Genomic DNA, 19701 nt, shown 5'->3' on the forward strand with positions numbered 1-19701 from the left:
AAACAAACAAAAAAAACATATGATCAACAAATAAAATAGATCTAAACTATGTAAATCTACATTTATAGATGAAACTAGCCAACAGGATATCAAACATTAAAATGCTGCTTACAAGTGAATGCATCATTAATAATATCCAGTAATGTAATATACAATAAATAACGTTACACCCTGAAGGTATTTTTTCTGCATAATATTTTGATTGTGATATTTGAAGTCAGCTGTATTGTGCTGATAATGTTACTGTCAATTTAGTTCAGTGCTCTCTTGCAACATTTATTGTATAAAAAGAGATCAAATACTTACATCGAAAGATGCACATGATAGCATCATGTGTGTCAAGGTGCATTTTACATGCAGAGAACTAATCCTGTCTCTGGCTCACTATCTAAGGTGCTGATCCTGCAACCTCCATGATACCGGAGTATGTTCACCTCTTTGTTGTGCTTGCCAAAAATGTTTTAGGATTTTTTTTTCAAGAACTTGCAGAGGTATTTAAAAAATTAGAATAGAAATAAAGAAGAAATAAAAGAAGGGGTACAAATACAAAGACCATAATCGATCAATCAAACAGATCATTTGAAAGAATGTATGATCAGCTGGTTTTCTATGTCACAAATATGACCTAATGTGAGCCATAAACGTGTTTTAACAGTCCACCTCTGCAGCTTTGTTGGCCGCCATTGTGTCCGTAAACATCTCTTTCCTGGAAGGCTCTCTGTCTGAGTCCTCCCTCACCGCCGAGCAGGGAAGTGATGTCAGACGCACTCTGCAGACCGCTGAGCAGAGTCCTAACAGGGCAGACACAGCCAGAGGAAGAGGACCCGAGCCAATCTCCTCAAAATCCACCTTCATCCGTGGAGAATTAAAACATCTGACTATCAAAACCACCGAGAACATAAAGTACACACTTCGACCTTTCGAACGAGCCTCGTATCACCGCAATATGAGGTTGGTAGTATTTTAAAACAAGGGGCGAAAGATTGTGAGGAACCGACTTCATCCGGGGACGACGTACAGAAGACACAATTCACCGCTCCAAAGTGTTTTAATGTGTGTAGTCTGTCTTTGAAACAGGCTTTTGTTTTAAACGCGAACATTTTTTTACATTTCGGAGCTAGCAAGCGCGCTTGCTGGCCGACCACGGATCGCTTATAATGGAGTTGAGAGTGGGAAACCGATATAGACTGGGCAGGAAAATTGGAAGTGGATCATTTGGAGACATCTACCTGGGTAAGTAACACTCAAACATACTGGCTGCATTTGTTTCCTTTTCTTTCCATCTACCTCCACCATGTAGGCGAAGCTGTAAGAGTTTCCGGCTGGTTTCCAAAACGAGCCGATCAGCTGTTCAGTGTTTGGTGTTAGCAATATTAGCTCAGAAGCTAACAGTCCGTATAGCAAAGCAGCTAGCAGAAAGAATACGACTGGCACCCTGTCATAATTCACAACAAACGACGTATTTGTTCAGTGTGTTTGACTTGAGAAGACTTTTGCCTTCCGTAATGCGAAATTTCTCTCCAAGTGAACCGTCTTGGCTAAGAACAAATATGAGACTGACAGGCTTGCTATGTAGCTTAAGCTAAGCTAGCTAATAATTGAGTTGAACATCACTCCCTTGTTTTTACTCACCTGGAAGCAGCAGTAGCCCGGAAACAGAAGAGCTGACCAGGCCGAAGGCTTTACTGTGAGCTCCCAGAGGTGGTAAATGTCTTCTAGCGTCAACTAAGCCTCTAATGCTAAACCCCCCCAAACACAACAGGCCCAGTTTCCTCCTGTGTTCCACCGAGAACAGATTAATAGAAAGGCTAATAAGGCTAGCAGCAGCAGCAGCGCTTCTCTAAAAGAATTGTCCATAAATCCATTCAATTCACAAGACTTGACTTCCCTCTGAGAATGTAGTAGAGACATTAGACGTGTCAGACAGATTAGAGTTTGGCTCCGTGATGTTGAGGCTCCATGGCCTAGCGAGGATTAGCTGACTGTCTTTGGTATGAAAATGGTTAATAAATCCTGCAGCTTTTTTAGAGCCTGAGGGGACATGTTCATATATTACTGAGTTTAATTTACAAAGTGCCAAGGGCTGTGGCCTATTGATCGGGTAGTTTTCCTCATAATTAATGGGGTGTGTTATGCCTTTATTGGAGGTAAAGGTTGAAGTGCTATACAATAGGTGTGCCAAATAATATGATTTACTACACAAGCAGAGTGAATTAAGATTGGCCTTAAGCAGTGGTGCTGTTGTCATCTAAACAGAGCTCTGCTTTTGACATTCAAACATAGAGAACACATGGATAATGACCAAAAATTAAATATTCATGATAAATGCCATTAGAATATACACCCAATGTGTTAATCACCAGGGGCATGCTCCTGACATTGAGTTCCATCCTTCATTGTAATCTATCCTCTGGTGGCCATATTGGAGGTCCACAGCTCTTGGCAACAGTGGTTGAAAACAGCTGATCACATTTCTAAGCTTAAGACTTTGTCATCTGAACAATAGAGAGGAGACATTGTTAATTCATGAAGCGATTTGACTGGCTGTGGACTGATCACTTCATTACTGAAATCTAATCAACCCGCTGTGTGTTGAGTACCCTAGTCTGACTGTTGGCACGCACTCCTCATATGATTTAAGTATCATACAGTGTACTACTTTTGGTATTTGGTATATCTGGATTCAGCTAACAACCACTTGTAAAGCAAGTCAGACTTGTGTTACTGCAGTTGAATAGAGAATGCATTTGGGAAAGTTAAATGGCCGTTGTTTGGATATATTAAAACTAAGCTGCTGCTTTGGTCAAACCTTAGTTTCCCACCCTCCCGGGTGTTTGGTGGACACCAGTCACAGATTGTTCTGGAGCCAGTCTTGATTGTTGGTGCTTCTTTGTGATGTCCCAGCTTCACACTCACCATGTTTTTGCCTAAACACTCTGACATTATGGGAAATACAAAAAAGAAAATCTAAACCGAGCCTAATTTCCATTCCGTTTTCATATCTAGTGGGCCTGGTTTTTTTAAAATACTTTTCATACTGTTATCTTTCTGTTCACATGCAATATGCACTTTATATTCACTGCCACTTTATCACGGTTGTAAATTCTACCAAGGTTTACACAATGCACAGTGCACTCTATGACTACTGCTGCTGTTGGTTCAGATATGCTTACTTATATGTATTTAGATCCTTTATTTGAATTTTAGATTGTTATAACTTGCTTAGTTTGTATTGTTAAAGTTGTTATAGTTTGTTTTAGTCTACTAGATTGTATTTGTTTTTTGGCGAAAGGGGTACCTGCAGAGTAAGAGTTTCATTGTACAGTGGTACAACAGCAGACTACTTGGCAAAACTCTGCACCATAATCATCTCACCACTCAAATGTGTATAAAGAGTTAGTTGACTGTACCTATTGAGTTAATCAACACTAAATGCATCCCAGACACCCCTGTTCCCTGTGTAAGCTGGCACACAACCCGACGCGCTGAGTATTCCTTTAAACACAATGTTTGATGCATTGGTCAGTCCAGTCTGTTTTCCATGTGACCAGTTGATTGGACTGATAGTGAGAGCTGCCAGCTGCTTACGTATTCACTTCTGTCCATCCCCTCTGACTGGCTGCTGACTAATGTGATGTAACGTTGTTAATCAGCCACAACAGTTCATGTGCCTGACCCACCCTGCACTTCAAGCTTTAGTAGTCTGTCAGTGTTTTGTGCTATAGTAAATAAAGGGCAATCTCAAAGAAGACTGCAGAAACAATAAAGGAATAATAAAATGTGCAGAGAAAATAAGTTTGATAGTAGACTGTATCGCCTGTTAGTAACTGATATTGGATCTAGTTCTTTCTCATAGTTAGGCCCACGTTAATGCTCCCACACAGTGTGTAAACACTTTAATAATGCTGATGATGTGTGATTATTAGCTTGGTGTGCCAGGGCTGGCTGGCTGGCTGGTAGATTCTGCTTGTATAGGTGTGAAAGGCTGTTTGGAATTGGCTGGAGGGGGGGATGAGGTCAGCTCAGGGAATGAGGCTTCATCCTCTGTGTGCCGGAGGTTTGTCATGACAAAATGTCACCAATGCGCAAAGTGTGCACAAAGCGGTTCAGCAACTGTCTGAGTCAAGTTGAAGTTCCTCAGAGATTTCCTGTTCTCCCTCCTGCTGTGTTGGCTGATGTGCACATTTGGTTCATGTTGAAACAAGCCACAGAAATCCGGGTGCTGCGTTTGTCATTGTCCAAACACCCTGAGCTAGATTTTTCTTAGCATATGTGTAAAATAAATACTTATTACGAGTATTGTGGCTCACCATGTAGTCTCTGAGTTTTGATTGTTTTGACACTACTTAAAAAACAAAACAAAACACAGCCCCACATTAAGGCAAGGCACCCACACTCGATACTAACTGAAATTTGTTCCTGGTAGGTGGATTTTGGCACTTGTAAACTTTTTTTTTTGTGTGTGTGTACACTGCGCTTTCCAATAAAGTGCCATTTTTCATCTGAAGAAAATTGTAACTGACACTGCACAGCTCTGCTTCATTCTGTTAACCTGTTTGACCAGAAGTTATATAACTTAGCTTGTGATAACTTGGTAAACTGAATTGGTTCCAGCGGTGTATGCTGAAAGGGATGGGTCCGCTTGTGTAAGCAAAGCTAACTGTGAGGTTGTTTTAGAGCTGCAACAATAAGCAATACCTAAAGATATACTCGGAGCCGATGCTGGTGCTGCCTCTCTGCTCTTCTGCTTGTTCACGGTTATGTTGACATCACCACAGACAACCACTACTTAAAACTTTGGAGTTGAAAAATCTTGTCTTAGTTTTTTTGCTTGCTGCAGGGGCTCCATTCAATTACATTTCTCCGTGCAAGAAATATAGATGACAGTGCTGCATTGAGCTATCCTACACTAACAGGCGGGGCCCTCAGCCACAGGCCCCACAGCTCCCAGAAGAGGATGAGCTTCCACTCAAAACTTTGGCATTCTCTGCGCTCTCACCTCCCACAGTATGCTGCTACACTATTCAGGAGAGGGGGGTGGGGGGGTCGTCGGCGTTTCGTGGCTGGCCCTCGTATCACATCATCCTCCTTATCATGTTCCCTGTGTCTGTGCTGTGAATTTCCAAGTGGCGTTTCTGAATGAGTTTAATTTGAGCTTCAGTGTTCAAGTTTCTGCCGTGATGATGAACATGTAATAACTGGAATTGTCTGAGTGGAATGAGAGAGCATTTAATTATTAGCAATAAAGCATTATTACATTCCCCTCTTATTTGTATTTATTCACTACAAGAAAATTTAGTGCAATGTGGGAAGGTCAGTGTCATCAAATATTTGCGCACTTCCGATTTGCCGGGTAGGCTCCATTTACATTCATCTTTTCAAGACACTTAATTTACACTTAGCTAGATGTATGTGTCTTTATTGGCCAGATGGCATCCATCACGCAATAGACTTACATTGTGAAGATGTCTATAAATCAGTGGCTAATCGTTTTGAGTCTAGAAGAACCACGCAATGAAATCATTTTAGCCCCATTCAAAGTTAGTGGAGGGCTAACCAGAAGCTAACCAACTCGGCTAGTGCTCCCGCAATGTGGAATCTCTGGGTAACTTTATTCCTGGGAAGGGAAAATTTTTGGCTTCATGGGCATTGAGCAACTTCCATTGGAATGAAGTTCTCTTTATACATCCTTGGTTAGAACAATAACAGTTTGACTAGTGTTGGCTAGCAGCTATCATGACCCTACTCAAACATGTGGATGAGTCATATTTATTAAGTGAGACAAAAGTTTTATTCATCATCGTCATCACACCTCTCACTCACACCACATTCTCACTTGCGTATGTAGAAATGACAGTTCTAAATATTACACGTGTCTTGCAAACACAGATGCTTTAACATCCTTTCAACATCTGGTTGGAATGAGTCTCGAACCAACTCCATCAGATTTCACTATGCCCATGAAGCATGTTTGAGCTCCGAGAGCTACCCGGTCCACTCAGCATGCGTGACTCAGTGTAGATGGGTTCATAGCTGGTAGTTTGTCTCTGTTGCTGTTTGTGTAGAGAGATGTGTCTGAACATGTTCCGCCTGCAGCACTGCTCAGGATAAAAACACACAAACCACATACGTTCATACTTTGTCACGAAAAACACACACACACACACGCACCCTCAGTCAACAACCTCCCCTCTCAGAAGATCTGTGAGGAGGGGCTGCATTTCCCCCCCAAAATCTGTCCAGACAAATCACATTCCTATGATGCAATAAAGTAGACGGCACTACGAATTGTGTTTCTCAGGCTGTGAAGAGTCTTTGCAGAGATCCTGACTACTGTTGCTCACTGACTGACTAATTTGAATTATTGATTAATTGGCCAAACAGCAAACTAGAATAACAAGTCATCGCCGGTTAGGTTTTGTGGAAACTGAAATGGAGTAAACAAGCCTTTATTTACATCACAGAAACTGGTTATTATTCTATGAGCAAGTAACAGCTTTTTGCATTATTCATCTTTTCAGTTTCTTAATGTATCATGTATTTATGGAATTGTGGCAAGTTATCAGAAATAAATAGATCTTAAATACATGGACCTAATCTTAATCAGCAGCAACTGTTTTGATAATCGATTTATTGTTTTAGTCATTTTCAATCCAAAATGTCAAAAATTCTCTTGTTCCAGCTTTTCAAATGACACTTTCCTACTTGTTTTACATCACAGTGATATGAATACCTTTGGGTTTTGAACTGTTGGTCAGTAAACGTATAGGTGCTCACCATAAATTCCTAAAAATATATTATACGTATTAAACATATACATATTTTAAAATGGCATTTGCAAATATTGCTTTGCTTTATTGGGGTACAGAAGACCCCCCCCACACCAATTTAGTATCTTTATTTAAAAATTCACATTATGAAATTAAACTCTTCCCGCTACAAGAAAGCTTCTCTGTTGTTTATCTATTTTGCAATTTGTAATTTGAATTATTTCCCACATAAGTATATGTCAAATTTCGGAAATGTTTTATTTTTATGCTTCTAGCACCTTCGAGGAGATTCAACCAGGTGATGCGATGGTCATCCTGCAGTATCCATTTAAGTATATGTCCAGCAGTTCATTAATACAACAAAATAAAAAAGTGACACACAAATGAAATGATGCAAAGCAATGAAAAAGCAAAAATTAAATATTTATTAATTCATAAAAGAAAGGCTTTGGGGTGAGTGAGTGAGTCTTATTAAAACACAGGGCCGTGAGTTAAAACGGGCAAAAAAACGGTATGCAGTTTAATTATTTGAATAATGAAATGCAGTAGAAGAAAAAGATAATGGCATAATGGCACCGGCAGATAAATTAGTCCCAGTTTTTCCAATTAACATGGTAGTGATGGCTCCTATTTAACAACAATTTTTTTTGTATGCTGCTATCTGTCCAACATTGGTAATAAATTAATCAACAGTGAGGACTGTGTGTTTTCAGTGTATTGATAATAAGTTTAGACTCACTTATGTGGAGAAACAAAATGCCATCCCAGATACTATGAAGCTGAATGGAAATTTGTTGTTCGTGATTTGGGTGAAATGACCCTTTTTAAAGTCCCTACCCAGACTGATATGGATTTGGGTATCCAGCCAGCAGCAGATCAATGTCATTTAATTTAGTTGATGATGATCTGCAGCAGAATTGCCCTGTGCCAGTTTGAACAGCTGCACTCTTACATGCTGCACAGCCACATATACACAGGCTTTTCTTCTGAATTTAACATATTAGCTCCAATCTGAGTCATGGCCATAACTGTGCTGCTCACCCCACCCATATGACACCATACGGAGAAATCAATGATGCTCCATTGGTGCCTCGGTTAGCCTACAGGATTGAACTGCTGCCCATACGAGACTGTGTGTGATTACGCAAGCTGGTGTCCAATTGCTGTGTTTATGTGGAGGGAACTCGACCTCGTAACCACATTTAGGAAGAAAACAGCCGAAGCATTAGTTTGTCAGATCACACAGAGCAGCAGAGAGCAGTCTCAGATAGACACTTATCAAAATCCTCCTGTATGTTTAAAGCAGTTCATTGAAAATGTCTCGATAGCTGTGAGGAGTTTGGACTGCACATGCAAGTAGGTACATGAAAGAAGAGCAGGGTACATGGAGTGCACACGGATGGTTTCTCCTCCACTGTGGCTGGCTGGGCTGCGTTAACAACCACTAATATGTCCTTGTGTACCCAAGCAGGCGTTCTCCACTATAATCACCAACCAAACAAGTAATTTGTACTTCTGTCACCACTGCTCACTGTACAAACAGTTTGTCTTCATATCTAATTTGCTGCATAGAATTGATGGACTTGGATAAACAAAGATGTGATATAAATTGGACTTTGACCTGACACAATTACTCCTTTTGACTTGTCTGTGCTGCTGATTAGATACTGTTAATAAATTGATGTCATATTGGATATACTTTGGGAAAGATCCAGAAGGTCATTCTACTGTGCTACTTCCTTAAAGCAAAATGATGTTTCCATGAAGCTCACTCCTCTCTCCCTTTCTCTCTCCCTCTCCCTCTGTCTGTCCATCCAGGTACTGATATCTCAGTCGGAGAGGAGGTAGCCATCAAGTTGGAATGTGTGAAGACCAAACACCCACAGCTCCACATAGAGAGCAAAATCTACAAGATGATGCAGGGTGGAGGTACTGTATTCTCACCAGTTACACACACATCCTGCCCCTGTGGAAAGCATTGTTGGCACTTTGACTTAAAACTATAGCCAGCAGCCATTTATAATTGTAAATCACCAGCTATATAGAAAATCAGAAATGGCTGGTGCCTCTAAGAAATAGTGTTTATTGAATTAACTGAAGAACTAGTTGATGGTACGTTTTGGTAAGGTGTGTGTGTCTGAGTAAGGGAGTGTGTCAGAGCGCATTTACATCAAGTGTGTTGGCCCTAATTTCTTCTCTGATCGCTGGATGTTTTGAAACTCAACTGATTGGTGACCCTTGGGATCTCAAAGGTGATGCAGCAGTGTGACATGGACAAAGTGCACACAGGAGTTTGAAACAAAACAAACTTAGTTATTATCTATCTTGGACAAGTGTCTTTGTATCTTGAGCTTGTATGTATGTTGTAGAAATTATTGATTTCTCAGGCCTTTTTATAAGCTTTGTCTTCATAGAAAGCCAGTTGAAAGGACTGAGCGCATACGAGAGACAGTTTGTCTGTGTAAGCACAACTGTGCACACACATACATTTGTATTTTCGTTCCAGCACGGTAGGATTTATTGGGGCATGGCGGCTGACCCAGACCGTCGGATGTATTTGCGTTTGTACGTATATAAATAGCTTGTGTGTGTGTGTGTGCACATGCGCACACGCACTCAAAGGCAGTGGTAGGTGCTGAGCAGCAGGATTTTGTTGGTGTCTGCCTGTAGAAGGAAATGCCAGATGGCCTCTTCGCCTTGGCAACGTCAGCCAATTACGAGCTACTACTAAACCAGCTGGCCTCTGCCTTAACACTCCTCCTGTGTGCGTGGGAGCTTGGACGCTGTGCATGACCAAGACTTTCACATTTTTATTTGGTATATTTATTCCCTACAGTAGCATTGCACAGGTTTGCATCCAATAGTTTTTAAACAATCTGAGCCAATATACAGGAGGCAGGGTAAAAAAAAATCATTTTACTCTTATTCTTACAGTGAAGAAAGCCCTTAACTAACATTTCTACGTGTTCAGACTTGGTCTCAGATCCCAAATGACAGTAGCTACACACATAGATGCTTTTAACTCCAGAGTCAAAGTTAAGTTACTGACGGTTAGTGTAGTAAGACTTGTGACACAGTTTGTCTTAATCCTACAGATACAGACTCAACCAACCAATATAATGTGAGAACTAAACTTAACATATTCCCTCTCCTGCAGTGGGTATTCCAACAATAAAGTGGTGTGGAGCCGAGGGGGACTACAATGTGATGGTGATGGAGCTGCTGGGGCCCAGTCTGGAGGACCTGTTCAACTTCTGCTCCCGAAAGTTCAGCCTTAAGACAGTCCTGCTGCTGGCTGATCAGATGGTGAGAGTTTGGGAGGAAGGGGAAGAGAGACACAGACAATTGAATGCATCTACATTTTCACAACCTTTCGAAATGGCACATGATATTTTGGGGCATTAAAGGAATATTTGAACAAGTTCAGGCATATGCTTCTTTCTTGCCGAGGGTCAGATGAGAAAGCCCATTAGCCTGGCTCTGCCCAAATCCACCTAGCAGCTCTTCTAAAGCTCACTAAATAACACATGATATCTTGTTTGTTTGATGGATACAAAAGGTGCAGAAATGACATGTTGTGACTTAATGATCAGGAGCAGTTACAAGGCAACAATAGACTCAAATAAGTTACGGCTCCTGGCCAAGACATAGTCATCACAACTAGTCACTTTGATTTAAAAAAAAAAAAAACATCTGAAAAAAAACTGTCCCAAATCAGGACAAGGAAGCATCAGTAAAGCAGCTGACAGAAGATTGAGTTTCCAGTCTTTATGCTATGCAAAGCTAACTTGCTACTAGCTGTAACTTTATATTCACCATGCAGACATGAGTGTTGTTGATCTACTCATTTAACTGTCAGCAACAAAGTCAAGAAATGACCAAACCACTCATTTAACAGTGGTCATCTTCCTCAGTACGATAGAGCTCCACCACACAGTGCTGGATTGGTCCCCCTTATGCCTGACTCCATTCCGCCATGTTTACGTCAAATCCTCTCTCACTCTTCACTCTAGATCAGCCGCATTGAATACATCCACTCCAAGAACTTCATCCACAGAGACGTGAAGCCAGACAACTTCCTCATGGGGCTGGGCAAGAAGGGCAACCTGGTGTACATCATCGACTTCGGCTTGGCCAAGAAATACCGCGACGCCCGCACACACCAGCACATCCCCTACCGCGAGAACAAGAACCTGACCGGCACTGCCCGCTACGCCTCCATAAACACACATCTGGGCATCGGTAAGGACTGGTCCTTGTGGTGTCCTCAAAGCCCTGACATGTGCCCCCCCCCCGAGCTGCTAGTCTGACTTTGTCCCCTCTCTGTCTACAGAGCAGTCCAGACGGGACGACTTGGAGTCACTGGGCTACGTCCTCATGTACTTCAACCTGGGTTCTCTGCCCTGGCAAGGCCTCAAAGCTGCCACCAAGAGGCAGAAGTATGAACGCATCAGTGAGAAGAAAATGTCCACGCCCATTGAGGTCCTCTGCAAAGGCTACCCATGTATGTCTAAGTGCTGCCTCCAAGCTTCTGATACTGTAGGGTGTAAAGAATTCACAGGGATCCAAACCCTCATTGCTCATGTGTACTTGTGAAGGAAAACACCTGTTTTTATATTGAGGTGGAACTCTGTATGTTTCTGGTGTTTGCGTTCTCTTTGAAGCTTCAGTTTAGACCGTGTGTGTGTGAACTTTCCCCTCCTCTTCGTCCCCACAGCGGAGTTTGCCACCTACCTGAACTTCTGCCGCTCTCTGCGGTTTGACGACAAGCCCGACTACTCGTACCTCCGCCAGCTCTTCAGAAACCTCTTCCACAGACAGGGCTTCTCTTATGACTATGTCTTCGACTGGAACATGCTCAAATTTGTAAGTTGTATTATCGCACTGAGGGGATTTACATCATTCTTTGTGCTCTCCAAAGTTTATAGCTGCACGACAGTTGATTACAGCTGACTGGGTGCATGCAGAGGCCTTTCTCAATAAAGAAAATGCTGAGAACAACCTCATATTCTTGTACGCCTGAACAAGTTGAACTCCTAAGAATTGGAGGATGCACACTTTCAATTTCCAACTGGAACAGCAGCATTCCTGCTGACATCAACACAACTGTAAACTTGTGACAAAACACTCGTGGCTCAAAAGGCCACTGACAAGCTTTCAGCTACATACAACAACAGACGACTACATTTACAAGGAATACATTTTAGTTTATTCATACTAGACAGTTGGTACGCCTGGTTCTCTCATGAGGCCCATTGTCTTGGTGTTAACACACACTGTTCTAGCTTGATGACAAGATTGTTAAAGCAGTCATTTTGTGAGCTTGCAGACTTTTCTCTCAAATAGAACTGTGAAACGGCGTTAATGAGTTTGTAATTATTTAAGTAGTCAGGCCAACGGGTAGCTGCTACTCACTTGTTGACTGTGAGAATCAAACCTTAAAACCGTGTGTGTCTGTCTCAGGGTGCCAACAGGGCCGTGGAGGATGCAGAGCGGGAGCGTCGGGAGCGGGAGGAGAGGCTGAGGCACAGCAGGAATCCCGGGGCCAGAGGCATGGCCTCAGCCTCAGGAAGAGCCAGGGCAGCTCAGGACGTTGCTGCCCCGTCACCAATGAACCCTGCCTCACACACAGGTCAGCACACACACACATTTTTAACAGGAAAAAGGAAAAGCAGGAATCGACAAACTGAAAGCTCCGTTAATCCTCTCTCTCTTTCTAACCTGGCTTGTTTTCCATGTGGTGAATTTGATTTAGACATACAATCAGAGTTACTAAACCACTCTATTCTGTTCTGCTCTATACTACACTGGTGGCTTTTCCATCCTCTGATTGCAATAATCAGACCGTATTACCTTCCAGGTATGGAGAAAGAGAGGAAGGTGAGCATGCGTCTTCATCGTGGGGCACCTGTCAACATCTCCTCCTCAGACCTGACGGGACGCCAGGACACATCCCGCATGTCCACTTCACAGGTAACACACCAACACCCACACCAACTGCACTTCATGTACAAAACGTCCATAGGGCAAGAAAAGAGACAAGAAATCCCACTCATTTGGAAATGGGAATTACACAGAACAAAGGGAGGACTCTGCATTGCATAACGGCAACTAGCAAAGATTGACACATCTTCAAAAAAAAAAGGAACTGTTAATCAAACCGGAACACACAGGAGGTATCAGCATGCATGCACAGATCAGTTTCAGGCTGTGCTGAAGGACAAAACACTTCCCTGTTTACTTCTACCAAATGTTACTTTGTTCCCTTTTTTGCATTTTACATTGAAAATGTATCACTGAGATGAAGCTGTAGTTTTGTAAGAGCAGAACCTGGAGGGAAAGACTGGACACGTCTGAGATGAGGGTGAATGACATGGTAGTGTGGATCAGAACAGAGGAGCTGAGGTCAGCCCAGCAGCACTTTGCTGCTGAGCAGCTACATTGTGCCCTTTGTTGTTTTCACCCTTACAGACCAAGTGCTCCCCCAGGAGGTCAAAGTATGTAAGAGCCAATCAGAGTCTAACTACCGAGGAACACATTGACCAAATGTCTCACATGTATTTTCAGTCACCCTCAACAATGTCGGCCTTTAGCCTGACTTATAATTACGCTTCATGCTCAGATAGATGGGTTTGATTTTTGTCTTTTTTTACAAATGTAGTATCATTGCAGCAAATGCGGTATGTTTTCCTCATACTTAATATTTTAAATACGATCAAGAGAGTGTTCTACATCTGTATTTCAGCAGAGCTGCATTACAACAATTATGTTTCAAAGCTCACAGTTTTACAAAGACGACCTAAAATCTGTTTTGTATTTTATTTAGCGACAAAATCTACACTCTCAACTATAATTATTTTTAAAAATCCAAAATACTGGAGGAACTGTCTGACAACTATGACTAATGATGAGTACTTCAGCAAGTTGGCGTCTTGATTCCACAATAATCTAAAGTCATCTTAAAATATGTTTGTTGATACACATGCTATGACAATTGCTTGTGTATACATATATAAACCCAGGCAGTCACTGCTATTATTGCTGAGGTGCCTGCATAAAGCTTCATTTTAAAGGGTCAATTCACCCAATTTACAAAAATGTACACACCCACACACATATATACATATGTATACATTTTGTGTTGTCACGGTTTTTCAGATTAATCAACACACACCGCATTTAGTTGATGGGAGAGACTTGCTTCAATAAGCCCCATTCATATATTCTTCTTATACACTACTCACAAAAAGTTAGGGATATTCGGGTGAAATTTCAGGATGAACCTAAAATGCATTCTAACCTTTCCAGGTGAACTTAATGTGACCTTCTCTAAACCTTTGAATGCACATGTCCAACTGTTCAGTGTTTCAGTACTTTTTGCACAAGTTGCTGTTCTCTAACAAGAAGCTTAACAGCAACATTCACAACAGATTTGATCCATGAATCGACCAATACATTTCCTGCTTCAGTTAGAGTTGGTATTTAAACAGTCCTCCTCATCATGCTGTTCACATTCTGACATCATGAGACCAAGACGACACCTAACAATTGATCAGCAGCACCTCGCCATTGCGAGGCTTCAAACAGGAAGTCCTCAGACGGAGGTGTTCACTGAGCTTAGAGGGTCACAGAGTGTCATCAGGAGGTTGTAATAATGATAGAGAGACTGGAAGAGTCACAGAAAGGAGAGGAGTGGACGTCCTTTGGCCACATCCCAATTTATTGAGACACTGAACATATTTTGTTGTGGTATACCCACCACTGTTGTTAGATTTTCTTTCAATAAATTGTTTAAGATGAAGAAATGACCATTGCATGCTTCTACTTAAATGCCCTACTTTCATGATATAATATCACTGTAGCATTAACTTTTTCCATTTTCCATAAATTTCACCTGAAAGTCGAATATCCCTAACTTTTTGTGAGTAGTGTATAAACCCAGACACACCCCCGAGTCAGATTTGGTACTTGAGAATTAAGTACAGGTTATGTTTTGTTTTTACTTGTACTTCACATCCATGATGTGAGTCCCGGTCATGGGGCTCAAGTGGTTTACACTTTCAGACACTCTAGTTCTCCAGCGCTGATATGTGACCCCCCCCTCCCCCAATGTTTCTTCTGCAGGCTTTGTCCCGGGTCACACCCAGCGGCCTCCAGTCTGCAGCTCCACGGTGAAAAACTCCCATCCACCTGTGCACCATGGAGGCCTCAACATGCACCATCTGCAGCACACACACAGTCAAACACACATTGTCAAACACACCCACACAACCGCACACACACACATATATATAAATATATATATATATATATATACACACAGGACTCTTATTTGACACAGAGGACTACCAACCAATGCACAAGAGTCTGGCTGCACTCTTGTTCACTTGATGGAAGAAGAGGTGCATGGCCAGGAGTGTGTGTGAGTGTGAGAGAGAGATGGGCGGGTGGAGTACAGTTTGGATGCCTTAACCACCCTGGTAAAGAAGTAGCCACAGCCTCCCCTCTTCTTCTCCCACAGAAGATGTGGAAACACCCCCCTCCCCCTCCTTAATGTTGATGAAGCCATGGATTCACTTAATTTTTTTTTTTTTTTTTTTTTACTTTGGTTTTACTTGTTTTTGTTCTATAGCATTAATCTTCTCTTACACCAGCTCACTGGTCAGACTGACGAGTCAGTTAGCTGTTGAAGATATTGTGTGGGACTTAATTCTGAAAGACATGTGATCCATCATGGCAGTGTGGCAGTGTTAAAGGACAGTGCCTAAACTCTCTTTTGTGTCCTGAAAGAGTCCTTAAATCCCTTTTTCTAGGTGTTTTAGGTTTAAATGTTAAGGTAGGATAGCCCCCCCCCCCTTTTTTTTCTTTTCTTTTTGAAAAAAGAAATGGGAGAAAGGGCCTTTTTAATGTTTTTATTTCCAAAGGCGATCCCATTATTATTATTATTTTGTCGTTGTTGTTGTCGTCCTCCTCAGGTGCATTGGAACCAGGATGTTGTATTAAATCCAAAAACACGCAGCACATGTTCTTTCTGTCTTCAGGTTGTGACTGCAATGAAAGCTGTGAATGGAACAGTGAACTAGTCAGGAGGTCAATCTGTCCACATTGAATGGATGAGATGTCGTTTTTAACCTGGTGCATAGTAATGTGGTTTGGTGTGTGTGTTTGTGTGGTTCTGTCGTAGGCTTATACAAGCTCAAAGGGGTGGGGATGTTGAGGGTCTTTCTTTTCTTTTCTTTTTTTTTTTTTAAACTTATAACTCTTGCCTCCGAAACGCCACTCTAGACCATCTAACTCTTCTGCTTCCATTTTGGGGCAAAATGCAGTTTTTCAAGCATACCTTTGGCCATTTTCTACCTAGGCCTCGTTACACGCTCATTGTCTGTCTTGAGGGATGTTGGTGGCCAACATTGTCTTGTCTGGATGTGTCTCTCCAGTGCTATCCCAGGAGACAATACAAAGCTCAACCTAAAATAATAGCTTTTCCATTGTAATAATACTTGCTGTAGTTAATTTTCACCATCTATGTTAGACTAGCTCACAGTTTCAGTCAGCAATCAAAGAGCCGGTAAATCCACGGCCAGACGGCACCACATCTCGACGGTGGAGGCATAATATTTAGTTTCTGTCCATTTCTGGATCATATTGGAGAAATGCATCCTAATAATCAAGTCAAAGAGATTCGGCCAGTCGGATTTTGAGAATGTCCCATCACATGACATTTGGTTTACTGCATGTGCTTCTCAGTAAAGCCAATAAGTTAAGGTGTGAGATGTCTTTGATATCTGATCAAATTAAAGGCACACTTCACCAACTTCACACATCAAGATCAGTTTGCTCGTCATGGAGAGCATTACTCAACCATGTGAAAGCAGTGGTTAAACGTCTTCTGTAGCTCGAGACAGGCTTAGACAAAAGGCTATCAAATGGTATTCACGGATAATGGGTCATATTTTAGCAAGCGTTGCCTCAGTTTTCTTCTTTTAATCTTCTTTTTACAAGTCCCACATCTTTATGGAACTGCAATACTTAATTGCTTGAGTGTTCCTACTGTCACTCTCCAGACTACATTAATTTATTGAGAATTTTAAAAACAGGTGGCATAGATGGGGCACAATAAAGTCAGAGGCACAAGGGACTAAAATCATTCATCAGACTTACAGTACAATTCAGCTGTGTGTTGATCACCGCGGATGCAGATATTTCCGAGCCACTTGTGACATCAGACGAGCGATGTTAAGAGTCCAGGTAGAAAATGCAGCCGTGTGCTTCAACATCAGGTTCAATGGAAGTGCAGTGATTGTGGAGAGCTATGGACGGAGCGCTGTCTTAAGAAAGGAGGTCACAGCTGAGCCCTAGCAGCACTGGAGCTACGAATCTCATGTGGCTCTTTTCGGTGACTCGTTCCCCTCCATTGAGAGGAGGTTTGATCAGAGCAGTCGGCTAAATCGACCGAGGAATCCTGCAGATTTTGAAGTAGAAAATTCTCTATGTGGTAGACTGGTTTAAAGGTATTGTAGGCCATTTTTATCTAGAGTAAAGGGGAAAGGGGTCGTAGTGGTAATATGTACATGTTTGTTCTGTTGTGTATAGAATGTGCCTACTCTGTCTACCACATCCACAGCAGCAGTTGTACGGTGCTGGATGACGATGACAGTGTATGGACGGACTAGGAATGCCTCACTCCATTAGAATTCCTGCTAAGGCGTCTTGTTTTTTTAAATACTTCACTTGTGGCTTGAAGAAACACAAGCAAAAGAAGTGATGGATTAACCTGCTTGTCTCACTGATGGCTATGATAAATCCAAGTACACTTGATATGGGAGAATAGTTTCTTTCAGTCTGTCATGTCTGGTTTATTGTTTTTCTTTTGTCACCACCTGTTTAATTTTGCTTTTAACTGTGCAGTGGAGATGGTTGGTCATGTCCCACAATGCATCTCTTACTGTGGATTCATGGGAAATCTTGCGCTCAACTCCCACCTTTAAGACTTTTGCTCCTCATTTGTAATGCCACTGTATTTGTGTATTTTAAATTGTGTAAATAAATTAATAAGTACTTGTATATGTTGCTTTTTATTGAGTGGACTGATTGAGATTTATTTGGGTGGGTTTGCGTATTTGCTTAGTTTTTTTTTCTGTGTGGCACTAGTACATTCAGTGGACTTCATCTTCTGGGGACCATAAATATTTGTTTATTCTCAGGACATTCACATGGTGCAAGTATGTTTCCACATCATCCTTAGGCCTCAAAGGGATGTTAAAAGAAGCAAGATCGGTGGCTTTGGAACATATGTTTAGCCTAAAGCCTTTAATCTTAAATTAAGTTTAAATTGGCTGTAAAAAGCACCGATCATTTAGCTCTGCTGCCTCCAAGGAACCAAACAAATAATTACATCAGGTTTAATGGGAACAACACTTAAAACTCAATTATTTTCTGTCATTGTTATCTCTATTGTTGTAATCTTTTCTTGCCTAGTGTAGCTTTAATATCCAATACCACTCCATTACAATGTAAGTTATTACTTAGAATTTCACCCAGCATTGACACAGTCTAACCAGTGGGTGGTGGTGTGGGACAATCGGAGCACCTGCATGCTGCTGCACAGCCAGGACAGTTATACAATAGGTCATGCTGCCTCCCTGACTGATGTGCAGATACAAACATCCAACTCACAAACCAGTAAGACAAAGAATGCAAAGCAAAGCAGATAAAATAGTGTTGATGTTTGGACCGTGGCGCTGAACGTCATGAATATATCTGGGTGTATTTTTAATATGATAACATCACAGCATCTGGAGTATTATTCCAAGGAATGTGTGAAAGGCAAAACACACACAAACACACATGCTGCCTGTTGTCCAGGGGTGGAGTGTGAGCAGGGGGGAAAGTCTGACGTCAGCACACCACAATCTCTTCCCCACAGCAACAGCACACTAGTTTATTTATTCCCACACTATTAACACACAGACCGTCAGAGCATCCGTCACCGGAAAGAGCTGCAGCACAGCAGGACGCCTGCAGGTGCAGCCAGTTTATCCATGTAAATGCATCACAGATAAATCACGAGTGCACTTAACACACAAACACAAGGATCAGGCTGTATGCCTATTTAAAGGGAGCTGTCAAGTTGCATTATGGGAAGTGTTGGATCCAGGTGTTCTTGGAATTTGACTCATAGTTGGGACTGTAAATCAGGATTTTGACCAGTTTTTAGAAATAATCTGTTGCAGGTCCCCCAAGTGACCCCTTAAGATTAAAAACAAAAAGTTTATTAGTTATTAGTTTGTTGTGGTGTTGTGATGTGGTTCTCCATCAGCCAATGGATGTGCGTCTGTCCAAGGCTACAGCCTGTCCGTCCTTGGGAGCTGGATCTCTCCTTCACTGTGGTGCTCCTGGAGGTTTCTCTTTTCCCACTGGGTTTTTTGAGTTTTTCCTTCCCGAAGAAGGAGGGTCATAAAGGGCAGGTGATGCCTCGGACTGATCCACCGGACTGATCCATTGGCCTCATCGACTGCTGGACTCTTTATTAGATTGTTTGTTCGCTTACACTTGTTTATTTCAATGAACTTTGTAAAGCACTGTGAGACAACTCTGTTGTGATATTGGGTTATACAAATAAAATTGAATTGAATTGAATAGTTTATTATTGGTTTTAGATGTTTATCAGGTGATAATCCATTGAAGAATAAAGGGTCAAACTTTATCTATAAACTAACTCCTGAGCTTGATATCAATAATGTTGCAGTTTTTTTAAACTGTGCTAACATGCCCCCGGTCTCCTCTGAACTGTTAATAAAACAAGAGGCCATAAATAGAGCAGGCGCTGCTCTCATTGGTTACTGCTGAGCTGCCCGGCGCTAGGACCCAGCAGAAAGCGGATGCTGCTCCTCTGGTCTGTGCTGTCTGCAGGGGGACGTGCGGTGCTGAG

The 19701-nt window shown here is 41.8% G+C and overlaps 1 protein-coding gene across 1 annotated transcript; it reads left to right on the top strand.

The window, feature by feature from the left end:
• Window positions 1–777: 777 nt before the first annotated feature.
• csnk1da (casein kinase 1, delta a) lies at window positions 778–17834 on the top strand. The gene is made up of 9 exons (XM_070847313.1): window positions 778–1233; window positions 8589–8699; window positions 9928–10076; window positions 10784–11012; window positions 11104–11274; window positions 11488–11636; window positions 12234–12402; window positions 12631–12743; window positions 14895–17834. Exons 1-9 carry the CDS (start codon window positions 1158–1160, stop codon window positions 14943–14945), a joined length of 1218 nt encoding a protein of 405 aa, XP_070703414.1. The 5' UTR covers window positions 778–1157; the 3' UTR covers window positions 14946–17834.
• Window positions 17835–19701: the final 1867 nt, after the last annotated feature.

The sequence above is a fragment of the Pempheris klunzingeri genome, chromosome 17 (genome assembly GCF_042242105.1).
Source record: "Pempheris klunzingeri isolate RE-2024b chromosome 17, fPemKlu1.hap1, whole genome shotgun sequence".
Lineage (NCBI taxonomy): Eukaryota > Metazoa > Chordata > Actinopteri > Acropomatiformes > Pempheridae > Pempheris > Pempheris klunzingeri.

Coding starts and splice junctions, on each gene's coding strand:
- csnk1da (XM_070847313.1), top strand. CDS start 1,158: ATGGAGTTGAGAGTGGGAAACCGATATAGACTGGGCAGGAAAATTGGA. Junction 11,013..11,103: donor AAACACACATCTGGGCATCG/GTAAGGACTGGT, acceptor CTCTGTCTACAG/AGCAGTCCAGACGGGACGAC. Junction 11,275..11,487: donor CCTCTGCAAAGGCTACCCAT/GTATGTCTAAGT, acceptor TCGTCCCCACAG/CGGAGTTTGCCACCTACCTG.